Source organism: Bos taurus, chromosome 11 (genome assembly GCF_002263795.3).
Source record: "Bos taurus isolate L1 Dominette 01449 registration number 42190680 breed Hereford chromosome 11, ARS-UCD2.0, whole genome shotgun sequence".
NCBI lineage: Eukaryota > Metazoa > Chordata > Mammalia > Artiodactyla > Bovidae > Bos > Bos taurus.
The window spans coordinates 99,313,341-99,338,931 of record NC_037338.1 but is presented as its reverse complement, the minus strand read 5'-3'; the positions used below and the strand labels follow the sequence as shown (position 1 = coordinate 99,338,931).

At 48.4% G+C, this 25,591-nt stretch overlaps 1 protein-coding gene across 8 annotated transcripts in view; it reads left to right on the top strand.

Annotated features, from left to right (window-relative positions):
- KYAT1 (kynurenine aminotransferase 1) overlaps positions 1-25,591 on the top strand; it is a 32,547-nt gene that overhangs the window by 6,390 nt on the left and 566 nt on the right. For 2 of the 8 annotated variants that reach the window (NM_001077978.2, XM_024998805.2), the window contains 11 exons: positions 7,095-7,153; positions 9,285-9,435; positions 21,394-21,543; positions 21,624-21,710; positions 21,949-22,077; positions 23,667-23,787; positions 24,128-24,204; positions 24,333-24,422; positions 24,558-24,744; positions 24,824-24,903; positions 25,434-25,520. In NM_001077978.2, coding sequence (NP_001071446.2) covers positions 7,101-7,153; positions 9,285-9,435; positions 21,394-21,543; positions 21,624-21,710; positions 21,949-22,077; positions 23,667-23,787; positions 24,128-24,204; positions 24,333-24,422; positions 24,558-24,744; positions 24,824-24,903; positions 25,434-25,520 — 1,212 coding nt within the window. In that variant the 5' untranslated portion in view covers positions 7,095-7,100. Of the gene's footprint in view, positions 1-7,094; positions 7,154-7,184; positions 9,436-21,393; positions 21,544-21,623; positions 21,711-21,948; positions 22,078-23,666; positions 23,788-24,127; positions 24,205-24,332; positions 24,423-24,557; positions 24,745-24,823; positions 24,904-25,433; positions 25,521-25,591 lie in introns of those variants that run through there. The other 6 variants (XM_059891315.1, XM_024998803.2, XM_024998804.2 and 3 more) reach the window with 6 other exon arrangements.

Genomic DNA, 25,591 nt, shown 5'->3' with positions numbered 1-25,591 from the left:
TTCTCCAGGCAAGAATACTGGAGTGGGTTGCCATGCCCTCCTCCAGGGGATCTTCCGACCCAGGGATTGAATGCATGTCTCATGTCTCCTGCATTGGCAGGCAGGCTCTTTAACACTAGCCCCACTTGTGTTCTTATTTTAAAATAAATTAAAATGAAAACATTTTCATAGGCCCTTCAAACTATCGCAGGCCCTCAGCACTAAGCCTCCTGAGATCTGATGAAGTCAGTCCCGCTGAAATGGGTCATATTGTACGAATGTCATGGGTATTCATAAAGTGCCCACTCTATTGTTAACATTTGCCATTTACAGTCACCTTTTATGTGCCAGGAATTCACTTAACGGCTTTCACAGACAGGGAAACTGACATTGAGAGAGGTAAAGTGACTTGCCCTGAGTCACACAGCCAAGGTGTGCATGACCCCAAAGCCTGTGTCCTAACCTTCTCCGCTGGTGTCTGCTTGGTGCCCAATCCCAGGTGGGCATCAAAGGTTTGGCAGGACAGACCTGCTCCACAAAGGGTGCAGTATGATACTCACTCCTGTGCCCACAGACTCACCCGGACACACACACCAGTCGCTGCCCTGGCAGTCCCCTGCAGTGGAAGCCGGATCCTGGTTTCCAGCCCCAGGTAGCATGAGTGGTTAAGCGTGGCCTCATCCCACACAGGCTCTCCCCCGCTCCACAGAGCCAGACGGCCCAGGCCACCCCCAGCCCCAAGGTACCACCTTTCCTGAGAGCTGGCAGTGAGAGTGAAGGGCCAAGACTGGCAGAGGAGAGGAAAGGGCCACACGCTGGGCTCTTAAACTGTGGGCATCCCGTGATTTGAACCCTCCCCTGACCTGCCGGAGCCCCATTTGAGTGTTTGTTGTTGTTCAGTCGCTCAGTTGTGTCCCACTCTTTGCAACCCCACGGACTGCAGCACACCAGGCTCCCCTGTCCTTCAGTATCTCCCGAGTCTGCTCAAATTCACGTCCATCGAGTCGGTGATGCCATCCAACCATCTTGTCCTCTGTTGCCCCCTTCTCCTCCTGCCTTCAGTCTTTCCCAGCATCAGGGTCTTTTCTAACGAGTCAGTTCTTCGCATCAGGTGGCCAAAGGATTGGAGCTTCAGCGTCAGCATCAGTCCTTCCAGAGCATATTCAGGGTTGATTTCCTTTAGGATGGACTGGTTTTTATTGTTATGTTATCGTTGTTGCAAACTTCCTTGCCTTTTTTCGTTTTGCTTTTAGATTTTATTTATTTTTGGCTGCACCAGGTCTTTGCTGCTGTACTCAGGCTTTCTCTAGCTGCAGCAGCTGGGGGTTACTCACTGTGGTGTGAGGGCTTCTCACCGTGGTGGCGTCTCATTGCGGAGCACTGGCTTTAGGCACAGGCTTCAGTAGTTGTGGTACATGAGTTGTTTTACCCCGAGGCATGTGAAATCTTCCCAGATCAGGGATCGAACCCCTGTGCTCTGTATTGGCACCCAGATTCTTATCTGCTGGGCCACCCGGGAAGTTCCTTCCCTGCCTATTAAGGTTGGGGGGAGTTTGAGGGTAGCGCCTGCTTCCCAGGGCTGTTGAAAGGGTCTGATGACATCAGTATAGTCCTTACTGCAGCGCCTGGTGCTGAGTGAGCAAATCAGAACTGATCGCATTAGTGTTATTCCTACCTCTGTGATCCGGTGAGATGGTGGCAGGTGTGATGTGGGGCGGAGGAGGCGTAGCCACCTTAGGAGAAAGGCCAGAATTGATAGACATCAAGGGCTGTGGGCTACCACGTCAGAGAGAGGATCAGCCTACCAGGCACCCGCAGATTTTGAACCGAGTGGTCAGGAGGTGGTCGAGGAGGGGGGTTCCCCTGAGATTAAGTCCATCTGGGGAGTCAGCAGGGTTTCAGGCACAGGACGGGAGCAGGCACCCCTGCACTCGGCCCGTCTAAGGGGACCACCCATCCCCGTTCTCTCAGGATGGTGCTACTTTTAGCTCTGGAAGTCTGGTGTCCTGAGAAATCCCTCAATGCCTGTCAAGGGGGATGGTGGGTCCCCCCAGAACAGGCACGGCTGTGCCCTCCAAGGCCAGCACTGGGCTCACACCAGGCCCTGTGCCTCCCATCCTCTGCTGAGGGGACTTGAAGCAGGCGGGCACTTTCCCCCAGACACAGGGTGGAATGCCCCTCCTCAGATAATAATCGCACTGCCCTTTTTCGGTTCTTAGCCACAGGGAGTAAATCGGAGGGTGAACTCTGACTGACTTCCCAGCCCCTGGATTCTCCCAGCTCGCCCCCACGGGCCTTTGCACCGCCTGGCATCCTTTCCCTTCCTCTGGGACTGGGCTTGAAGGCCACGCCCTCCAAGGAGCCCGCCAGAACTCCTGCCCTCAGGGGCCGTGCCCCCAGCGCCCTCTAGTGTCCGGTTGGGTTAGTCTCCTTGCCGTCTGTACTGAAGTACCACACAGCGGGTGGTTCTGAAGGCTGAAAGTCCAAAATCAAGGTGTTATTGGGGCCATGCTTTCTCTTAGCTTAGAGGAGGAGAATCTGGTCCATGCTTTTCTCTTAGCTTCTGTGCTGTCAGGAGTCCTCGGTGTTCCTTGGCTCGTAGACACATTAGTCTCTGCCTCACCCACTCCAGTGTTCTTGCCTGGAGACTCCCAGGGACAGCGGAGCCCGGTGGGCTGCCGGCTGTGGGGTCACACGGAGTCGGACACGACTGAAGCGACTTAGCAGCAGCAGCAGCAGCTGTCTTCACATGAACTTTCTCCCGTGTGTCTGTGTTCTTTTCTCTTCTTACAAGGAAACAAACTGTACTGGCAATGGTCCACGCTGATCCAGTGAGACCTCGTCTTCAATTTTTCGAATATTTACTTATTTACTATTATTACTATTTTTTGGAGAAAGGAATGGCAGCCCATTCCAGTATTCTTGCCTGGAGAATCCCATGGACAGAGGAGCCTGGTGGGCTACAGTCCGTGGGGTCACAAAGAGTCAGACGTGACTGAAGTGACTTAGCACGCATGCATTGCTATTTTTGTCTGGGCCAGTGTTAGTTGCAGCACGCGGGACCTTTAGTTGCCGCATGTGGGATCTAGTTGCCTCACCAGGGATCAAACCTGGGCCGCCTGCAGCCCAGAATCTTAGCCACTGGACCACCAGGGGAAGTCCATCGTCTTGAATGGGTCACACCTTCGAAGATCCTGTTTCCAAATAAGGCCACATTCACAGAGTGTTGTTTAGTCGCTCAGCCACGTCGAACTCTGCGACCCCATGGACCAACCCCAAGATCCCCAGCGGATCTTCCCGACCCAGGGATTGAACTTGCATCTCCAGCATGTCTTTTGCATTGCAGGCAGGTTCTTTACCCCCGAGCCACTGGGGAAATATTCACAGGTTATCAGAGGTTAGGACTTGGACATATGCTTTTGGAGGACACGATTCGAGCCATAACACACACCTTCGCGTTGGTCAGGAAATATGTGCTGGATAGTAATGGAGACAGTGTTTGTGGGCATCTCTTGACAGGCCTGGTCTGCCGGGGTCCAGCCCCGGCTGATCCAGGGTATTCGAAGCGGGGACGGCGTCGGCGACCTATTTATTTAAATATTTTATCAAAGATATAAAGAGTAATAGGATGAGGATAGCTCAGTAGGAAAATTCAGTGGAGAAAAGAGGCTGAGTAGCTTGGTTTACGCGAGAGACCAATAAATCTTCAAGACAAGAAGCTTGCACCACTTACGTAGGCCGCAGGCGTCCTTCCGTTCTCCCGAAGGAGAGGAGACACTGAGGCCTCCCCGGTCGGATCTTAGAAGCCCAGGCATAATTAGTAAGCATGGTGGGTTCTGCGCTCCAGATGGAGACTCAGCCAGAGTGGGGGAGAGAGCAACCTGGGGAGACCAGTATTTCGAGAAACTGATCCCAATTCTTTATTTTCCATGGTCTACTTTTATACACTGAGATGTCATGCAAAAGTCACGCGGGGTCAGCAGTCCAGACTTTTATCAAAGTCAGGTGCTTCATACAAATGTATACAGAGGTCTTAGGGGTGTTACATCATCTTCTGGCCAGGGGGGCCTGCTGACAATTTATGACCCTCTCTCTCCTTGTGACAGAGGTCAGTCAACCAGGACACTTATTTCTCCAGGGCTGATTATTCTTAAAACAGACACCACCCAAATAAAGTTACATTCCTATAGGGTGAGGGTATAGTGGGTTTTAGTTAAGGAAAGAATTTACTTAGCCTAAGGTCTAACGTGATTAATATCAAAGGTTAATACTTATTTCTTCTATATACTCATTAACGTGTGTAAGGGCAGGGGATGTGGAGACTTAGCAACAAACATTGGCTCAACAAATGAAAAACCCTTCACCAATACAGTTTCTAATCAGCCCATTATACTTATGCTAATAGTTTTCTAACTTTTCTAAGGAACCTGTTTTTAGAAGGTTTAAAGCATCTTGTACCTCTCACGGTTGGGAGGCTGTGAGCGATCACATGTGGCCGGACAAGCCTGTCAGGCAGGCCAGAGAACCTTCAGAGGAGTTTGTAGGTTAAAACACTCTTGTCACACCCAGGAGTTTTTATTAACTGGAGCTCTAAGTTAACTCCTTCTCCGAAAGAGGTGGTGGGGGACAGCCCCCCGTAAAGTCAGAGGTGTAGGGGAGAGCACAGAGTAGTAAAGTAGGCAGGCTCTGGTTATGGGGGTAGATGCTCGAGGAGTTCCAGGGGGAGTCCTGAGGCTCGATCCCGCCTTTGCGTATGTCGAGCCTCCTTCCTCATGACCTTTGCCACGGGCGGAGTACCTCACTCTGGACCCCAACATCGGTCCACACTGTGGTCTCAGCACTTTGCCAGGACCTGGTCAGAGAACATGCTCCAGAGAAGCTGATGACTGAGTGAGGACCAGAGGAGGAAGTGCCCCGCCTTGGGACAGATGACTAGTTTTCTGGGCTCTGAAATGCTTTGAAAGACCTTGGAGGAACAGGCTGGGTGGGAGCGGAGTTTAGAAGGGACTAGGCTAGGGAGCGGCCTAGTTTAGGCCAGACTTATTTCTTTTCTTTCTTTCCCTCTTTCTCTTTTTCGGCTGCACTGGATCTTAGGTGTGGCACACGGGAAAAGATCTGTGTGGCTTGTGGGATCTAGGTCCCTGAGCAGGGATCAAACCCAGGCCCCCTGCATTGGGAGCGGGGAGTCTTAGCCACTGGACCACCAGGAACGTCCCACAGGACAGATTTATTTCTTCTAAGCAAGGGCCAATAACTCTCCACTTCCTAGAATCTCCTAGTGTGGGCAAGCCTGAGCCTTTGCATCCATGACCGGGTTATAAACTACTCTCCTTTTATTTCTCCTCTATAGCAAAGTTAGAGGGTCGCACTGATAGTTATGAAATGTTGTGAACAGGTAGATTACATTGGACTTACAGTTTCCAGTCCTGTGTGCAAGGAGCTTGAAGTCATCACACTGTCCTTGTGAATAAAAAGCTGAGCCAAGGAAAAAATTAACAGCTTTTCTTAGATTCATCAGAGAAGTGAGGCTGCGATGCAAATCGCCGGCCTTCAAGCCCAGTCCCAGAGGAAGGGAAAGGATGCCAGGCTGTGCAAAGGCCCGTGGGGGCGAGCTGGGAGAATCCAGGGGCTGGGCAGTCAGTCAGAGTTCACCCTCCGATTTACTCCCTGCGGCTAAGAACCGAAAAAGGGCAGTGCGATTATTACCTGAGGAGGGGCATTCCACCCTGTGTCTGGGGGAACGTGCCCACCTGCTTCAAGTCCCCTCAGCAGAGGATGGGAGGCACAGGGCCTGGTGTGAGCCCAGCGCTGGCCTTGGAGGGCACAGCCGTGCCTGTTCTGGGGGGACCCACCATCCCGCTTGACAGGGATTGAGGGGTTTCCCTGGCAAAGATCATGCTATCGTTTTTACTATTTCCATACATGCTGAGTGCCAGGCCTGGCGAGAGGTATTAGGGCCTGGTGAAAGCACAGGGCCGCCAATGTTAGCAAAGTACCCAGTAGGTGCCAGGCTCCACGCTGGGCTCTCTCTGAACCATTCACATCACCAGGACCCCCAGGCGATGGAAAAACCTGGCCGGTGTACAGACCGTCCCCACACCCTTCTCCGGGCCCAGGGCCAGGGGCTGGGAGCCCTGCTGTTGCTGTCGTCCTGCCCCAGAGCCCTGTGCAGCTCCTCTTCTGACCTTGGGCAAGGCCCCAAATCTCTCTGAGCCCCAATGTCCTCATCTTTAGATGAGGATTATCCTGACCCCTCTGGTAAGCATGCTGTGAGGACTCGGACTGTGAAGAACAGTGAAGGTTGACCGTGAGCTACAGCTGGTGGCTTCACCACCTGCAGCCCCTCTGAGACTCCAACCCACAGGGACCAGGAGGCTCCGAGGGACCACGAAGCCCATGCCCCTATTACACTGATGGGGAGACTGAGGCCAGGAGGAGCTAACGCACTTGTGCAATATCACCCAGCCACGACAGACTGAGGGCCTGAGCCTGATGGTCCCCAGGCCAGGCCAGTCCCTGCACACCTGTGGGTGAGGGGGAAGCTGGCCTGGAAAGAACCCAGGGAAGGGGAGGGGTGGTCCCCTGAGCCCCTGAAAGACTGAGCAAGTGGCCCCTGTGCCCGAGTCCGAACATGGCCTCATCTCAAACAGGCCTGAGTCTATGTGTCGTGTGACCTTGACCGCAGCTGTCTCCCCCTCCTCCCTGCATTTTCGCATCTGTAAAATGGGTCAAGTCGGGGGGTTCCGGGAAGTTCATGGAAGCGTTTAGAAAGAAGCCGCTGCCGTCACTGTCACCGTACTCTGCTCTCCTGCTTCCTGCTGCTCCTCCTCCCCAGCCCCTCCAAATTTTAACCTGGGTCAGATTTTAACCTGATGAAATCCAGTCCATGTCCCAAGATGTGCGGAGTCCGGGCTGGCAGGTGGGCAAGTCCAGGCTGGTGGCGTGGGGAGGAGCCAGGCACGGGGAGGCTGGAGGAGCCCTGCTCTTCGCCTCCTCCCGGAGGGGCGGACACGGAGGCTGTAGTCACAGAGCAGTTGCCTCCCCAGAGCGAGCCCAGGCTGACTCTCCACTTGCTCTGTCTCCAGCTGACTCTCTGCTTGCTCTGTTGTCTCCAGCTCACCATGGCTAAACGGCTGCAGGCTCAAAGGCTGGACGGGATCGACTACAGCCCACGGTGAGCCAGGCAGGACTGGGTAGGATGGTGGTGGGGGTCCCCTGGCTCGAGGATAGCAGGGCTGGCGGTCCCCGGGTTGGCCGGGACTCAGTGGTACCTAAGACGGCTGCATACTCGGACCGAGAGGTTTGCAGCCTCAGCCCTTGAGAGGTGAGGACCCCCAGCCACCGGCTCGGGTTTGGGTTTCAGCCTCACCCTGCTTGGCTGTGGCATTTGGGGCCGGTGACTCACCTGCCCTGAGCCTCCAGGTCCAGCTAGGAAATGGAGATGCTTCTGTCTCCCCTGAAGGGCCTTGGGAGGATGAGATGAAATACAGTGTGAGCCATGGCTACTACCCAGGCACCGGGCTGAGGGCTTTCCGGGGGCAGGGGGGTGTCTTTCATTTCACACTTAGTAGAGAACAAGGTAAGCTAAAGAATATAAGAAGGTAAGACATGGGCGGCTTCTCACCGACACTTGCAGAGCTCAGCATCTTTTCTTTATTGACTCATTCTACATGTGAAAGACGTACGTGCCCGCTGTCACTAGTGATGCGACAGATGCAATTGAAGGTGTGTAAGAAAGACTGAAGGACCTTCCTTCTTCCCCCTTCTCCAACCCCTGCTCCCAGCCCAGTCCCCCTTTGGCCAAGAGCACAGAGCCACCTCTGTACAGGTGGCTGTTGTTTTTATCCAAAAGAGGACTATCTTTTTCTTTCACACTCTCCTCCTCTACTGCATTTTGTGTTTTGCAAACATCTTCCACCTCCATCTTCTCCTCTGATGCTCCCTGGTGTTTGGGATAGGGAAGCCAGGCCCAAAGACCCTGTGGTGTCCGGCTGCCCTCCAGGTTGAGCCCCCAGGGTCCTGCTTCCCAGGCTGCCCCGTCTGTCCTCTCTGTGAGGCAGGTGGACAGGCCTGTGGCCCATTTTGCAGATAAGGTAAAGTCCAGCCCAGAGGGAGGAAATGACTGGCTGGGAGAGGCAGCTAGAGTCTTTCCTGACTCACAGAGCCAGCAGACTCTTGAGCCTGTCATACCCATTCTACAGAAGGGAGGACTGAGGCCAGGAGAAGCCAAGTCTCAGGCAGAGTCAGGGCAGAGCTGGCCTGGAAGGACTGCACAGAGCAGGGAAGCGTGCTAGGAGAGATGAGGGCCATGAGAGGCCCCAGGTTCCTGCGGACCCCCGGGTGGTGGCCTGAGGATCTGGCTCCGTTGTCCCAGCCACCATGGAACACCCACCGTCTGACTTTGCATCTCAGCTCTGCTTTAGCCACCAGTGTGGCTCTGGGCAGGTCATGGGCCTCTCTGAGCCTCAGCAACTTCGTGTCTTCAGAGACCTTGTGAAGCTCTGGAGAGAAGAATGACCGATTGTAGACATATTTATTGTTAGGCAAATTCATTGCCACCACCCCTGACTCTTCTGCCCCTTGCCAACCTGGAGCCATGGTGCCAGCCTTTTTATCCAGCTTCTCAGCCTCTCTGCCAGCTTCCCTAAAGAGGTGGCCAGCAGGCAGGCCCAGAAGAAAGGTGGTAGGGGGCCAGAGGCGGCAGATGGCAGGGCTGGTGGGACTACAGTCTGTTCAGAGTAACTCTCCAGGGCCTGACTGTTGCTCCAGACAGAGGTGGACTCAAAAGCCAACTGGGAAAAGCTAATTGGGAGCCATCGGGCAAGTCCCCTGAATCCCACCTTCTCCATCCCCATTGCGACCGAGGAGTAGAGCTTGCCTCATAGACTAACAGAGGCGATATGAGCAAATGTTTCAAAGTGTGGCGTTGACAGATGCATGAATGGGTCATGAAATCCATTTAGGGGTGCTCAGCAAGTATTTATAAAGACCAGAGTAGGACAGAATGGGAAAGACTGCCGTGGATCCCACTGGAAGGAGAACGTGGAGTCCCTGTTTGTCTCTCCAGAGTCTGGGATGTAAAAGTGATTTCTTACTGTGGATGGTGATGGAAAGTTGCAGAGCCCCTGGGCTGAGACATGTGACCAGGATACGACCAGTTATGACCGTAAACAGATCAGGATGGGTGCTAACTATCCAGTTTTTCTAGAGCAAGCCCAACTGCCTTGCTCACCCTGCCCTGGAATGGAGCAGAAATCCAGGTTGGGGTGGAGGGTTCTGCTACCCACTCTCTGTTTGTTGCCCAGGGTGGAATTTGTCCAACTGGCCAGCGAGGAGGCTGATGTTGTAAATTTGGGCCAAGGCTTCCCAGACTTCTCACCCCCAGAGTTCGCCGTGGAAGCCTTTCAGCACGCCGTCAGCGGAGACTTCATGCTTAACCAGTACACGAAAGCATTTGTGAGTCTCCCAGCCCCTCTGGGGGCCTCAAGACATGGGTCTCTGCAGAGGTCCCAGGGGAGGAAGGGGCAGCTCTTTCTGGAGAGCAGGCCAATCTAGATGTTAGGGTTCACGGGGCAGAGCCCTTGAAATTCAGTCTGGCCACGGTTCAGTGTTCACTGACTGTCTCCTTTGTTACAGGCCCTGGGACAGTTCATGGCCTGGGGGAAAGACAGATTTAAAAAAAAACAAAACATGAGCTGGGAGATCAAGGTCTAGTGGGAAAAGCAGACCAAACAACAGAAGCAGAAATCAAAGGTAGTTGATATGCTGCGATGGAGGAGATTAGGGTCCTTGGGAACACGAAGAAGGCAAGGAAACCTGAGAGATCAGGGAAGGCTTCCTGAAGGAGGTGACACATAAAGCTGATGAAAGATAGTTGATTTTTTTTTTTGACTCTAAATCCAAAGTGTGTCTCTGAAGGACCACAGAGTAAATATTTGCCAGCCCTGGAGCAGGTTCTTAAACGTTGGTGTGCATCTCACAGCCTGGGGGGAGTGTCTTCCAATCCCACCGCCCAGAGTCTAGCACTGCCAACAGTGTGCTGTGTTGCCGAGTGTTCAGACTTTTGAACTTTTAACTTTAAAAATGTTTATATAAACACACACGTGCATCCACATGTGAGATTTGTGTGGCTTTCTGTTTTGTTTTTTTATTGAAATATAAAGCTGACTCTGCATCATGTGGCCAAAGTATTGGAGCTTCAACTTGATTTACAACATTGTCTTAATTTCTGGCGCTCAGCAAAGTGATTCAGTTATAATATTCATATATCCCCGTTTTAAAATTTTCTTTTCCATTATAGTTTATCATAGCATATTGAATATAGTTCTCTGTGCTATACAGTAGAACCTTGTTTTTTGGGGTTTTTTGGGTTTTCTGGCTGTGCTGCTCAGTAAGTGGGATCTTAGTTCACCTACAGTGAAAGCACAGTGTCCTAACCACTGGATCTTAAGGGAAGGCCAACGTTGTTTCTAGTATGAATCCATTTGTGTTAAAAAATCACAAATCTTTTTCTAGAAACATACAACCCACGAAAATTGAATCAAGAACAAACAGATAATTTGAACAGATCTATCACTACAAGTGAAATAGAGTCTGTAATTTAAAAACTCCCTACAAACGAAAGTCTGAGACCAGATGGCTTCACAGACTGATTCTGCCAAATATACAAAGAAGAACTTACATCGATCGTTCCCAAACTCTTCCAAAAAATGGAAGAGGAAACACTCCCAAAGACTTTCTATGAAGCCATCATCATCCATCAGGATGACCAAAACTAGACAGCACCGAATCAGAAAATTACAGGGAAATATTTTGATGAATACAGATGCAACAATTTTCAACAAAATATTAGCATACCAAATCCAACAACATGTAAAAAAGATTATACGCCACATCCCAAGTTCACAAGGATCAGCATAGGCAAATCAGTGTGATTCACCACATAAACAAAAGAAAAAAACAAAAACCACATGGCTATCCCAATAGATGTAAAAAAGCATTTGATGAAATTCAACATCCATTCATGATAAAAACGCTTACCCAAGTGGTAATAGAGGAAACATATCCCAACATAACAAAAGCTATCTACGACAAACCCACAGCCAATTTAATACTCAGCGCTGAAAAGCTGAAAGCCTTCCCACTAAAATCTGAAACAAGACAAGGATGCCCACTCACACCTCTTCTACTCAAGATAGTACTAGAAGTCCTAGCCACAACAATCAGATAAGAAAAAGAAACACAAGGTATCCAAATTGGAAGGAAAGAGACAAAACTGTCTCTCTATGCAGAGGATATGATACTATATATAGAAAACCCTAAAGACTCCACACAAAGCTACTAGAACTGATAAGCAAATTCAACATTATATATACAATGTTATGGAACTTGTTTATTTCACTACATACATGATAGGGGCAACTTTCCGTGTCAAAATAGCCTCATTCTTTTTGATGACTGCATAGTATTCCACTGACTAGAGGTGCCATAATTTATTTACCCAGCCCTGCACTGATGGTCTGGTTTGGCTATCTCACTATTAAGCAATGCCACATTGAATATTTTGTGTGTACACACAGGTGAGTGCCGGGGACCAGCCCCGGCTGATCCAGGGTATTCGAAGCGGGGACGGCGTCGGCGAGGATCAGGAAACAATTGCTTAATTAAACGTTAATTAAGGATATAAAGAGTAATAGAATGAGGATAGCTCAGTAGGAAAATTCAGTAGAGAAGAGAGGCTGAAATAAGGATAGCTCAGTGAGGAAATTCAGTGTAGAAAAGAGGCTGAATAATTCAGCCAGAAGGTAAGAGAAAGAACGACATGGTGAGACCAAGTTTCGGTGAACAAGGCCCGCACTTTATTTTCCAAAGTAGTTTTTATACCTTAAGTTATGCATAGAGGATAATGGGGGAAGGGGTAGAGTCCTGCAGTAAGCCAGGCTTTCTTCCTGCAAACTTATCATATGCAAAAGTTTAGGTGATTTGCATCATCTTCTGGCCCGGAGGCCTTTTTCTCTAAAGGTGATTATTCTCAAGTCAGGCGCCAGCCTCCAAAAAGCATTAGATAAAGTTGCATTCCTACAGAGCAAAGGTGTGGTGGGCTATAACAAGAAAAAGAATTAACTCAAGGGTCCCAGGTTACAAACATTAAAGCTACTATTTACACCAATTATATTAATCAATACACTGCCAGGGACACAGCAGGTAAGGGATATGGAGACTTAGCAGCAAACATTGGCCCAACAAGTGAAAATCCCTTCACCAATACAATTTCTAATCAATCTTTAGACTGCTCAAAGGAATCCGTATTTAGACAGTTTAGAACATCTCATGCCTCTCACAGTTTGGAGGCTCTGAGCAATCACATGTGGCCGGAAAAACCTATCCAGGCAGGCTAGAGGACTTCCAAGGGAGTTTGTAGGTTGAAACACTGTCACACCCAGGAATTATTAACTGGAGCTATAAGCTAACTCTTTTTTCAGAGAGGTAGTGGGGGACAGCCCCCCGTAAAGTCAGAGGTGTAGGTGAAAGCACAAAGCAGAAAGTAGGCAGACTCTGGTTTTGGGGGTAGATTGCTCGAGAATTTCCAGGGAGACTCCTGAGGCTTGATCCCGCCTTTGCGTATGCCAAGCCTCCTTCCTCATGACCTTTGCCAGAGGCGGAGCTCGCTCCCCGCATCTCCCCCTTTTTTATTTCTTAAAACAGCCAGAGGCAGCTCAGTCGCGAGCTTTTGAATGCTCTGCCGAAGAATCCTGACAATACAAGGAAGAATGATTATGAGAAGCAAAATTAGAACTAAAGATATTAGACAGAATGCTTTTTCCAGAAGTAAAGTTAGAGAAGGTGTGAAATAAGTCATTAGCTGCTCCAGCGGTGGTAAAATCCAGTTGACAGTGTTCCAGGGTCTGTATTTGATTATGAAATTTCCCTAAGTCCAGGCCAATGTCAGAGCTGTTGCAAACACCTGAGATATGTTTTTTGATTTTTTCCCATTCATAATCTGTCTCGTTTACCTTTAAAGATGTCACGCATATCCACCGGTAATCAGCGTGGCAAGCCAGAGCCATTTTCACTTTTAAAGCCTGTAACTCAGTCCCAATATGCATTATTGCCTCTTTTAAGGTGTCTACTCTCATCTCTAATTTCTTATCTATAGCTTCCTGTGTTGCTAGAGTTAAAGAAACACTTTTAGACGTGGTATCAACATATTGGGCAGTATGCACTTGTTGAGTCAATGATATTGCTGCCGCAGTAACAGAACTAATTGCTGCTATTAAAGCTGATATTCCTAAAATAAGTAAAGCCCACAAATCATCCTGATCACATTAAATCTTGTAGTTGTTGTAACATAGCAAGACTATAGTTATATCAATAAGTGGTTACATCATAAGATAAGGTGGACATTGTAACACTACCAAAGAGCAAACATTATATTGAGGGTTTAAACAAAATGAGAGCATGCATTGTTCACAAGTCACTACATTGGGTCCACCAGTGAAAGTCACATGTACATTAAGTTTTCCAGAACCATTGGTAAAGAGAAAAACATAAGGAGAGGGTAGACAAGCCAAAACAGAATAAGTAGAATTATTTTCTGGTTGGAGTTTGCACTGCAGCAGCCCCGTTGGTCCCGCCGGGATCTCGATGTTTATCTTGCCTCCCCTTCTGGCGGGCTCCTCTTTTGTGATCGAAGCTATGGGGGAACTGGATGTCTGGGGGTCTGCAACATGGCGAATCAACCTGTCCTGGATCTAAATTGGAGAATCTGCATCCTGTGGAAAAATACAAGCACATCCTCCACCGCTAGTTAATAATGGGTCAGGACCCTTCCATTGTCCTGAGAGGAGGTCCTTCCATTTGACTAATGGTTTTGCATTTAATTGCTCCAGGCATCAATGATGAAGCATTGCAGTAGTTCCAGCCAGATCAGTATTTAGAATATTTATTACGAAAAGAGCAAATATTTATTACGAAAAGAGCAAATATTTATTATGAAAAGAGCATGTTGCAAGATTTGATGGGGAGAACTATACTTAAACTCCCCTTCTTTTAGTTTTTGAATTTGGATTTTTAATGTTTAATGTGCTCTTTCAACAATGGCCTATCCCTGGGGATTATAAGGGATGCCTGTATTATGTTTAATTTGAAACTTTATACAAAATTCCTGAAAAGACTTAGACGCAGGAGCATTGTCAGTTTTCAGAGCTTTTAGCAGGCTCAAATGTGAAAAACAAGTAAAGAGATGTTGTATTACATCTTTAATTGCTTCCCCTGTATGAGCAGTTGCAATAATAACATGAGAAAAGGTGTCTACAGTTAAAGAACAAAGGACAGTTTTCCAAATGAAGAGACATGAGTTACATCCATTTGCCAGAGTACGTTAGGTTTGAGACCGCGAGTATTAACTCCCATAGGTAGACTATTATAAACAGTGGGGCAATATAAGCAAGAACACACAATCTCTTGAGCAGCCTCTCTGGGAATTTGGAATTGATATCTTAAGGCAGTAGCATATTGACGATAAAGTAAGTGAGAGGCTCTGGCCTCCTCAATCACAGTAGCCACTGTATTTCAGGTTAACAAGTCAGCCAAATCATTAAAGGCATTTTAAGGGCCGGGCAATCTGGAATGAGCCCAAATGTGTCCAATGAAAAATATTTTCTTTCTTTTCCAAATTTGTTGCTGTAATTTAGTTAACAAATGAAATATGGTAGTTTTATTTTCAGGCAAAACCGCAGTTTCAATGTGTGGAAACAACCTGACAATATACTGAGAATCAGAATAAAGGTTAAATTCCTCATCTGCAAACATAGCAAAAGCCTCTATGACTGCTGTTATTTCAGCTCTTTGAGCTGAAGTTTCCTGTGTTTTTAAAACCTTTTGGTGATTTTTAGTAACTATGGAGGCTTTACCGTTTGCTGACCCATCAGTAAAAACTATTTGAGCATTTGGAATAGGAGATTGTTTACATCTGACAGAAAAAATAACTGGATGTCTGGATATAAAATTCAGCAAAACATGTGAGGGTAAATGATGCAAAATTTTGACCAAAATGGTTTCTTATAGCAATCTGCCAATTTTCAAACATTAGAAGAGCATCAAGTTGTTCCTTATTATATGGAATTACAATTTCTGATGGCTCTTTACCAAATAATTCAATGTTCTGCTTTTTTCATTTAATATCAAAGTAGCTATCAATCCTGGATAAGAAGCCACTACTTTTTTAGTTTGAGCGGAAAGATGGACCCACTCTAGGGGCCGTTTTGCTATAAAACCAATTTTTTGTCTGGCCACCCCAATTACACCTATGGGGGTTTTATGGCAAAGGAATTATCAAGCAGTTGTCAATTTAATTTTTAAAATTTACATTTTAACTATAAATTTAGAGATATGTTAATTTAGGTCTAATGTTTAGTTTAGGTCTCTATAAATTTAAATAATAAATGTATAACCCCCTTATCTCATTTTAGTATACAGATATACCTAAATGCAAAATGTATTTATATATGGCAACAAGTATAAACTTATTGACATACAATATATATAAATCAATATACTTGAATTAATCTTATAATTAATATATTAATTCATATATATTACAGCAATACAACACGCACACAGCCAATACCAACCAACACAAACCAATGTACTGTAATAATACATGTCACACATATATAATTATACAGCATACAGAACATATATCACAGCACATCAATCCATACCAATTAATATCAGCCACACACATTATATTACTGCAATATACATTTAATTATACAGTATATATATAATACATATATTGATTTATATACAAATTAAGTAAGTATAGATCTATAAATAGAATTAGGTATACCTTTATTATGTTTTATTTATACCCATACGTATTTATAACAATATATAAAGTATTGTTAATTGTACCACCTGTTGATAACTAAGAAATTGAGAAAACCCTTCTCTGAGTATCTCCTATTTGAGACAGCACGTCCCTCCCCCATAGGGTAAAGGGGAGCGTAGGAACTACATACAGTTGGAAAGTTCCACAGGTATCCTCAAACTGCCAATCTAACATTTTTGAACTTTTAACTACTGTGGGGGCTTGAGGGCAAATGAAACAAAATTTGACCCCTGAAATCTATCAGGGCAACTTGACAATCATCACTATTTTGTAAAAGACTTGCAGTTGATCCTTATTGAGTGAAATTATTATATTTGCTACTTCTTTTCTAAAAAGTTCCACACTTCTTTTTTCCTCCTTTTATAATTAATTGTGCCACCAAGCTGGGATAAGATAAAACTATTTTTCTTGGGATCACTGGTAGATGGAACCAATGGGCCTTTTTGTCACAAGCACCCTGTAGGTGTATGTTTTGTTGGAAGAATAATTTAATCTCATCTTTTGGTAATATTAATCCTAATTAACTGATCATTTAAAGTCTCATACACTTCAACAAGAGCTAACTCTGTCTCATTAGTCAACTTTCTCTTAGAACTGGAATTAGGATCAATTTTTAAGCAATCAAATAAAGGCTTTAAATCTGCAGTAGTCAGTTTTAAATGAGGGTGTATCCAATTAATGTCCCCTAATAATTTTTGGAAATCATTTAAAGTTAGTAAACAATCTCTCCGCAGCTTCAAAGGGGCATTATCAGTTTTTAAAACTTTTGGCAGACCTAAATATGAGAAGCAAGTAAAGAGGTATTGCACAACATGTTTATAAGCTTTTCCAGTTATCGTTTTGTAACCTAGATCTGGTCTACAGCTTTTTAGATGACAAGCAACCATCTAATCTTTGCTTGAATACTTCCAGCAACGGGGAACTCACTATTCTTCAAGGTTTTAAACTCTCCCTCACCTTTTTCTCTACAGCATTCCCACCCCGCATACCAGTTTCTCTAATCTCAACTCATTTTCAGTAGTATGTGTTGGCCAGGAGCTGGGTCAGTCTTTCCCAGCAATGTTAAGAGACGTCTGTTCCTGTGTCTAATAGCCCTGACATTTTATTTTCTTGAATTAAAAGATTTTTTAAAGGCCTTGGAGCTGTACTTTCCTGCACCCAAAAGGCTAGATCACTAGATCTAAATACTCTGTGGCTCTTAGCTTGAGAAGTCAAGTTTTTCTTGTCTGATACTAAGGTAAAAGCAAAAACTGTGTTATTCTTTGACCTTTATTAATTTGCACAGTTTTGGTAGGCAGCGAGATCAAAACTTTAATTTCTCCAATATAATCAGAATCTACTACACCATACACCACCCAAATTCCTTGAAAAGAAAGCGAGCTACACCCTAGCACAAGTCCTACAATGCCCTCAGGCAGGGGGCCAGCCACTCCCATTGGAATCGTATCAGGGGTTAATATTGTTGCTAAATCCCTTTACTGTCCGCTTTTTTCTTAGCCTGGGTGAGACCCCCCTGAGGTAGGGTTTTCTCCAAGGAGCACGCTCTGCATATTGTGCACGCAGTCTGTTTTAAAATGTCCACTGTTCAAAAAACTTATCTTCCTCAGGCTTAGGCAACACTTTGAGAGGCTTTGGGGGCAAAGTGGGGAACTCTTGGGCCCTGAAAGGCGCAAACGGAGGCGGCAGCAATGGCCTTAAATCAGAAAGTGGTCGTTAAGTTTTTTTTTTTTTTTTTAAGGTTTGCGCAGGGAGGGTGGGGGGGAGGGGGAGCTTGCCAGGGCACCTGGTCACAGCGTCTCTTACAGTCTCTCTCTTCCTCTCTTCCTGCTTTTCTCACTTTTTTCTCCCCCTTCATTTTTCGCTACCCTTCTCTTTCCTTCGTTTCTTTCCCTTTACCCTCTTTCTCTCTTTTTCTTCCCTCCTCCCTCTCTTTCTCTCTGTATCTCTTTTTCTAACTTCCTCTCTTCCTTTCTCAATCTTGCTGCATTCCCTGATTCCTTCCTTCTCTGTTCCTCTCTCCTTTTCACTCTTTAGCTTTTTCTCTATCTTTAGATCTTTCTCTATTTTTTCTTTTTTTTTTTTTTTTACTTTTTTTCTTTTCTCTCTTTTTATTTATTTATTTTTTTTGCTTGGGTGAGGCCCCCCTGAGGGGGTTTTCTTCAAGGAGCAGGCTCTGTATATTGTGTATTTTTTAAAAGCTCCTTTGTTTAAAAGAACTCTTTTTTATCTTTTTCAGCTTTAGGCAATGCTCTGGAAGACTTTGGATGTAAACTGGGGAATTCTTAGGCCCTGGGAGGTGCAAGCGGAGGTGGAGTAGTCACCTTAAATCAGAAATTGTTGGATAAATTTTTAAAGGTTTGTGTAGAGGGGGAGGGGGCTCGTCAGGGCGCCCGGCCGCAGCGTCCTGTAAGCCCTCTCCTTCCTCCGGAGGTAGAGCACAGTCTCCCTCCTTTCATTCGTCAATGGCAGAAAATATCTGCGCAGAAGGTGGAGACCCACTACCATCCACCGCTATAGCCTCTCCCATAGGCTATCCCACAGCCTCATGATGAGGGTCCAGAACATTTTTAATCATATTTATAGGATAAGTTTTTAGTTGTTTTTTACCTTCACCCAAGTATCTAAATTAACAGTAGCCTCTTTAACAGTTTCAAGATTACTTGTATAAAGAGTTGCCATTCTTAGTTTCAGTGTTACCCATGTCAGAAAATTAAGTATAATAGAAGATAAAGCTTTTAGCTTTTAAAAGATCAGGCTTTTCTTTGGCCTTTTAACTCTAGAAACCGGGTTTTCTCTCAAACCCCTTTGACACTTTTAATAAAAACCGGGTTTTCTCTCAAACCCTTTAACACTTCCCACCACTACTCGCCCTGTCTGTCCTACAGGGGGGTCCGCGGCACCCTGGGTGGGGGCCTATCCATCCCGTAAATTGAACACTTTCTCAACACTTTTTCAATTCAACACTTTCTCAACACTTTTTCTGAGGTACCTACCTTCGAATCAGCCTGTTCGGGCGCCACTTGCCGGGGACCAGCCCCGGCTGATCCAGGGTATTCGAAGCGGGGACGGCGTCGGCGAGGATCAGGAAACAATTGCTTAATTAAACGTTAATTAAGGATATAAAGAGTAATAGAATGAGGATAGCTCAGTAGGAAAATTCAGTAGAGAAGAGAGGCTGAAATAAGGATAGCTCAGTGAGGAAATTCAGTGTAGAAAAGAGGCTGAATAATTCAGCCAGAAGGTAAGAGAAAGAACGACATGGTGAGACCAAGTTTCGGTGAACAAGGCCCGCACTTTATTTTCCAAAGTAGTTTTTATACCTTAAGTTATGCATAGAGGATAATGGGGGAAGGGGTAGAGTCCTGCAGTAAGCCAGGCTTTCTTCCTGCAAACTTATCATATGCAAAAGTTTAGGTGATTTGCATCATCTTCTGGCCCGGAGGCCTTTTTCTCTAAAGGTGATTATTCTCAAGTCAGGCGCCAGCCTCCAAAAAGCATTAGATAAAGTTGCATTCCTACAGAGCAAAGGTGTGGTGAGCTATAACAAGAAAAAGAATTAACTCAAGGGTCCCAGGTTACAAACATTAAAGCTACTATTTACACCAATTATATTAATCAATACACTGCCAGGGACACAGCAGGTAAGGGATATGGAGACTTAGCAGCAAACATTGGCCCAACAAGTGAAAATCCCTTCACCAATACAATTTCTAATCAATCTTTAGACTGCTCAAAGGAATCCGTATTTAGACAGTTTAGAACATCTCATGCCTCTCACAGTTTGGAGGCTCTGAGCAATCACATGTGGCCGGAAAAACCTATCCAGGCAGGCTAGAGGACTTCCAAGGGAGTTTGTAGGTTGAAACACTGTCACACCCAGGAATTATTAACTGGAGCTATAAGCTAACTCTTTTTTCAGAGAGGTAGTGGGGGACAGCCCCCCGTAAAGTCAGAGGTGTAGGTGAAAGCACAAAGCAGAAAGTAGGCAGACTCTGGTTTTGGGGGTAGATTGCTCGAGAATTTCCAGGGAGACTCCTGAGGCTTGATCCCGCCTTTGCGTATGCCAAGCCTCCTTCCTCATGACCTTTGCCAGAGGCGGAGCTCGCTCCCCGCAGGTGAGCATTTATCTCAAATCACAAGAAGTAAAACCAGATAATCAAAGGGTGTAAGCATTTTAGCCTATGATGCTGCTGCTAAGTCACTTCAGTCGTGTCTGACTCTGTGCGACCCCATAGACGGCAGCCCACCAGGCTCTGCCGTCCCTGGGATTCTCCAGGCAAGAACACTGGAGTGGGTTGCCATTGCCTTCTCCATTGTGTGAAAGTGAAAAGTGAAAGTGAAGTCGCTCAGTCTCGTCCGACTCGTAGCGACCCCATGGACTGCAGCCCACCAGGCTCCTCCATCCATGGGATTTTCCAGGCAAGAGTACTGGAGTGGGGTGCCATCGATGGACATCATCAAATTGCCCTCCAGTAAGACTTACATTCCCATCAATAGTCTGGTCTCAGAGCTGGCAGGAAAGTTCATTCTGTTCCTACCAATATTGAACATCAGCAATTTTTCTTTCATGACTGCCCTTATTATTTCATTGGGCTATGTGTATTTGTTTTATTGCTTCACAAGAGCTCTTTCTGTTGCAATGTTTCTCTCTTAGTTTTCTAACTTTGCTCATGGAATATTTTGATGTATAGAAATTTTTCATTTTCATGTGGTCAAATCTGGTTTGGTAAATCATTTAATTAAGTTCCAGACCTTAGGTTTCAGTCCCTTGGCTTACCCTGGAATGTGTTATAAGTGTCCTCCGCAAACAAGCATATAGATCCAATATTCCTCTCAAAGTGAGGGGTTTCCAAAGCTGCAGCATAAACTCCCAGTCCTGCACTTCAACTGCCATGACCTTGGGCAAGTCATTTCCTTTCCCGGGTCTCTTTTTCCACCTGTTAACTTATGGGAATCAAGTAATGTCTCTCTTGTAAGGCTGCCAAGAGGCTCAGATGGCACAAAAGTCCTTCTTAAAGAAAGTGAAAGTGGCCCAGTCGTATCTGATTCTTTGTGACCCCACAGACTGTACAGTGATGCGGTTCTCCAGGCCAGAATACTGGAGTGGGTAGCCTTTCCCTTCTCCAGGGGATCTTCCCAACCCAGGAATGGAAGCCAGGTCTCCCGCATTGCAGGCGGATTCTTTACCAGCTGAGCCTCAAGGGAAGTCCCTTAAACTCTCTTAAACTTAAAGAGAGGTGTTTAAAGCGTGGAGTTGTTGCTATTTAGAGGGTTCCACTGGACTGTCATTCGTGAAGGCATACACTCTGTCTGGTTCCCCATGAATCCCAGCCCTGGGTGGTGGGCCCGGCACAGAGCAGGCTTCATGGCAAGGGGTGGTGGCAGAGATGAAAGGACTCACCCCACAGAAGGTGACTTGAGCCCCAGGTTTGCTGCTGAAAGATGCTAGAATTGCAGAGAGTGTCTGAACGGGAGGGTGGGCCCAGGCCGAGCCAGGCGCCTGACCCGTGCTGTCCTGGCAGGGTTACCCACCCCTGACGAAGATTCTGGCCAATTTCTTTGGGAAGTTGCTGGGACAGGAGATAGACCCACTCAAGAACGTGTTGGTAACCGTGGGTGCCTACGGGGCCCTGTTCACAGCCTTCCAGGCCCTGGTGGATGAAGGAGATGAGGTGAATGGGCAAAGCCCGGGCTGGGTCGGGGTGAAGGGTCCGGGTGGAGCCAGCCCCAGCTCATCTGACTTTTGTACTAGGTTATCATCATCGAGCCCTTTTTTGACTGTTATGAGCCCATGACATTGATGGCAGGGGGTCGCCCTGTGTTTGTGTCCCTGAAGCCGGTGAGGATGCTGGTTGGGGTGTGGGTGGGCAGAGGGGTCCAAGGAGTGTGCTGGGTTGAACCCGGGGAGGTGGAAAGAAGGAAGGAAGTGGAGGAGGCCGGTTTCTCCGGGGTGGGGGGAGGGGTGGCCAGAGCCCCAGAGGAGAGCCGGTGGAGACAGATGCCTGGGGGAGGAGCCGAATTCCTAGAGATGAAAGTCAGGGAGTGAGTATTGCCACCCCCGCCCCCTCCTCTTGCAGAGCCCCACCCAGAAGGGAGAACCGGATTCCAGCAGCAACTGGCAGCTGGATCCCACGGAGCTGGCCAGCAAATTCACATCTCGCACTAAAGCCTTCATCCTCAACACACCCAACAACCCCCTGGGAAAGGTACCTGAGAGACCTCCTCCCCGGGCACCCCTCCAGATTGGCTTGCGTGCCTGTTCTGTTACTAGTGTGCTGCCATGGGGCCTCAGTTTTGTTATCCGTCAAGCGGGAGAGCTAACTGCGGAGAGCTCTGAGGATCGAGGCTCCTGGGGTCCCAGGGCCTGGGGCAGGGATCCCCAGGGCAGGTGTCAGCAGTAGGGGGCTGGGCTGGAAGCCTCTATTACTTCCCAACAGACCTGGACCCGTGACTTCACCGCTCCACTTTTCTCATCTGTAAAATGGGAACACGACAGAACCGATGTCAAGGAAGACCCAGTGTTCTACCTGTGTTTCTCCTTTACTGTCACACCACTATCACACTCACAAAGCTTCTGACACCAGATATGTGGGGTTCTTTTTTTCCCCACACTAAGCAGTTCTGTGAGACCAGCTGGGTGTCCCACAAAATCCAATTCAATTTAATTCAGTCCTGACACTGTCTACCTGGAGATGGTGTCAGCTCCCACCGGTGAAGGGCTCAGTCTGACAAGGCTGCCCCCCGACCCCACTTCAGACGCCAATCACAAGTCAGTTTGTGCTTCCAACCTGTGGCTGTAAATCTGAGACGCCCACCTCCCCCCCTTCAGGTTCAATTCATCTGAGTGGCTCACAGGACTCAGGGACACACCTACTAACAGTTATCAGTTTATTAAAGGTGATGATAAAGGATACAGATAAACAACCCGATGAAGAGACAAGTATGGCAAGGTCTGGGAGGTGCCTGAGAACAGGTGCTTGCTTCTGTCCCTGTGGAGTTGGGGGTGTGTCAGCATGAGCTCACCCACCTCTGCAAGCTCCCCAAACCCCATCCTATCGGGATTTTGATGGAGGCATCAATTATCAACTCCATTTCCAACCCCTCTCCCTTCTCTGAGGAAGTGGCAGGAAGTGGGATGTGGGAGGGGGCTGAAAATTTCAGGCTCCTAATCATGGCTTGCGTGGTCTTTCTGGTGACCAGCCTCCATCCAGGAGCCCACTCAGAGTCACCTCACTAGAACAAAAATGCTCCTAGCGCTCTTATCTCTTAGGAGTGTACAGGGGGTACCATGCCTGTGTCAAGATCAGGATCAAAGACCAAGCATTAGAGCAAAAGATGCTTCTAGTACTCTTGTGCATGCGTGCTCAGTCGCTTCAGTCGTGTCCAGCTCTTTGCGACCCCATGGACTGTAGACGACCAAACTCCTCTGTCCATGGGATTCTCCAGACAAGGATACTGGAGTGGGTTGCCATGCCCTCCTCCAGGGGATCTTCCTGACCCAGGGATCGAACCCGCATCTCTTATGTCTCCTGCATTGGCAGGCGGGTTCTTTACCACTAGCACCACCGGGGAAACCCTCCAGGGCTTTTACCCCTTAGTAGTTACACGGGTTTAGGAGTTCTGTGCCAGAAACCGGGGCAGTGACCAACAGAGATATTTTCTGTTATCTCACAACTGACCTCACAGGGTCACTGTTGCAGGGATAGGAGAGGGCAGAGAAGCCCTTGGCCCCGGCTCTGGCCGGGCGCTCACATCGCTCTGAGCTGGCCTCTCTGGTGGGGGACGGTCCCTGCAGGTGTTCTCCAAGGAAGAGCTGGAGCTGGTGGCCAGCCTGTGCCAGCAGCATGACGTGGTGTGCATCTCGGACGAGGTGTACCAGTGGATGGTCTTCGATGGGTTCCAGCACATCAGCATCGGTGAGCCAAGCCGGCCAGGGCGCCCCCGTAACCCCGGACCTTTGCGGCAGGGCCTTGAGCCCAGTCCGGTGGCAGCGCAGGTCTGGTGATTAGGACCGAGGGGTCTGGACCCACACAGGTCAGGTGACCTGGGGCTGTGACTTCACTTCTCTCGGGACAGGGGAACATAGTGGCACCTACCTCCCGAGGTTGTCATGAGGAGGGGCTCAAATATGTCTTGGAAATAGCTTTACACGGAGTGGAGTCCGTGGCGCTGAGAGCCTGGGTGCCTGCTGGGACCCAGCCCCCACTCCGTGCCCCCACCCCCGTCTCAGCAGCCGCTCTCTTTGATCTTGGGCAGCCAGCCTCCCTGGCATGTGGGAACGCACCCTGACTATCGGTAGCGCTGGCAAGACCTTCAGTGTCACAGGCTGGAAGGTGAGGCAACGAGAGTATGGGGGGCCCCTCCCTCTACAATCGTTGGTGGGAGAGGCTGGCCTGGGAATCCGGAAAGGGTTTGGCTGGGCCCCCAAGGGCCTCACCCTCTCCCTGTGTTCTTGGTCCAGGTGGGCTGGGTCCTGGGCCCGGACAGCCTCATGAAGCACCTGCGTACTGTGCACCAGAACTCCATCTATCACTGTGCCACGCAGGGCCAGGTGAGGGGGCGTGGCCATGTGAGGGGCGGGGCCGGATAGGGGCGGGGCAAGAGAGGGGTTTGGGTCAGCTCCAGGGTCGGGTCATACCTGACCCGTTCGCCGCCCCGCCTCCACCCGCCCCCACGCCCTCCCCAGGCCGCAGTGGCTCAGAGCTTCGAGCGGGAGCAGCTGCACTTCGGCCGACCCAGCAGCTACTTTGTGCAGCTCCCACAGTACATCCAGCGCTGCCGCGACCACATGATACAGAGCCTACAGTCCATGGGCTTCCGGCCTGTGATCCCCCAGGGCAGCTACTTCCTCATCACAGACATCTCGGACTTCAGTAAGTGGGCCCGGCCGTGCGGGGCTGAAGCTGGGGCCCTGGAGGCTGCCCAGGACTCAGCACGTCTTCTGTCCCCCAGAAAACAAGATGCCTGACTTGCCCGGAGCGGCAGGTGAGCCCTACGACAGACGCTTCGTCAAGTGGATGATCAAGAATAAGGTGGGCTGGGCCTCTGCCGGGCGCTGTGTGTGTTTGACAGGCTGTGCACTGCTAAGGGTGCCTGACCCTCGAGCTGATGGGCCAAAATCCAGCCCGGCCTCTCAGGGCAGTATTCATTTCAAGGAAAGGAGAGCCTGTTTTTAATGTGCTCCAATAGGCCTTGTGGGCTGGCAGGAATTCCTGCCCTCTCAGGGCCTCAGTCTTCCCATCTGTACAGTGAGTTGGCCCATTAACTCTGAGGTCCATCCAGCTCAGTGCTACGATTCTAAGACATTTCTCCTATGGCTCTGCCCTGACCTGCCAGGTGATCTTCCTTGCTCTGAGCTCCCTCTCTCCTCTGTACATAAGGAGGGACTTGGCATGGTGCTTTGGGATGTTTTACCTCTGACCTTGACACAGCACTGGGAGGTGCTGCATTGAAGCTTATTCTCTTTCTCCTTCCTTATCATGGAACCCCTCTGACCCCCTGAGGCCCCCCAGAGGCCTGCCAGGCTGTGGGATGGTTGAGACATGGGCTTCCTCCTCCCCAGGGCTTGGTGGCCGTTCCAGTGTCCATCTTCTTCAGCCTGCCACACCAGAAGTTCTTTGACCACTATATCCGCTTCTGTTTTGTGAAGGTAAAGGACAGCCCTGGGGAGGGCAGAGCTCCCCAAGCCTCCTCAGACCTCCTGGGGAGAGGGGTAGGACT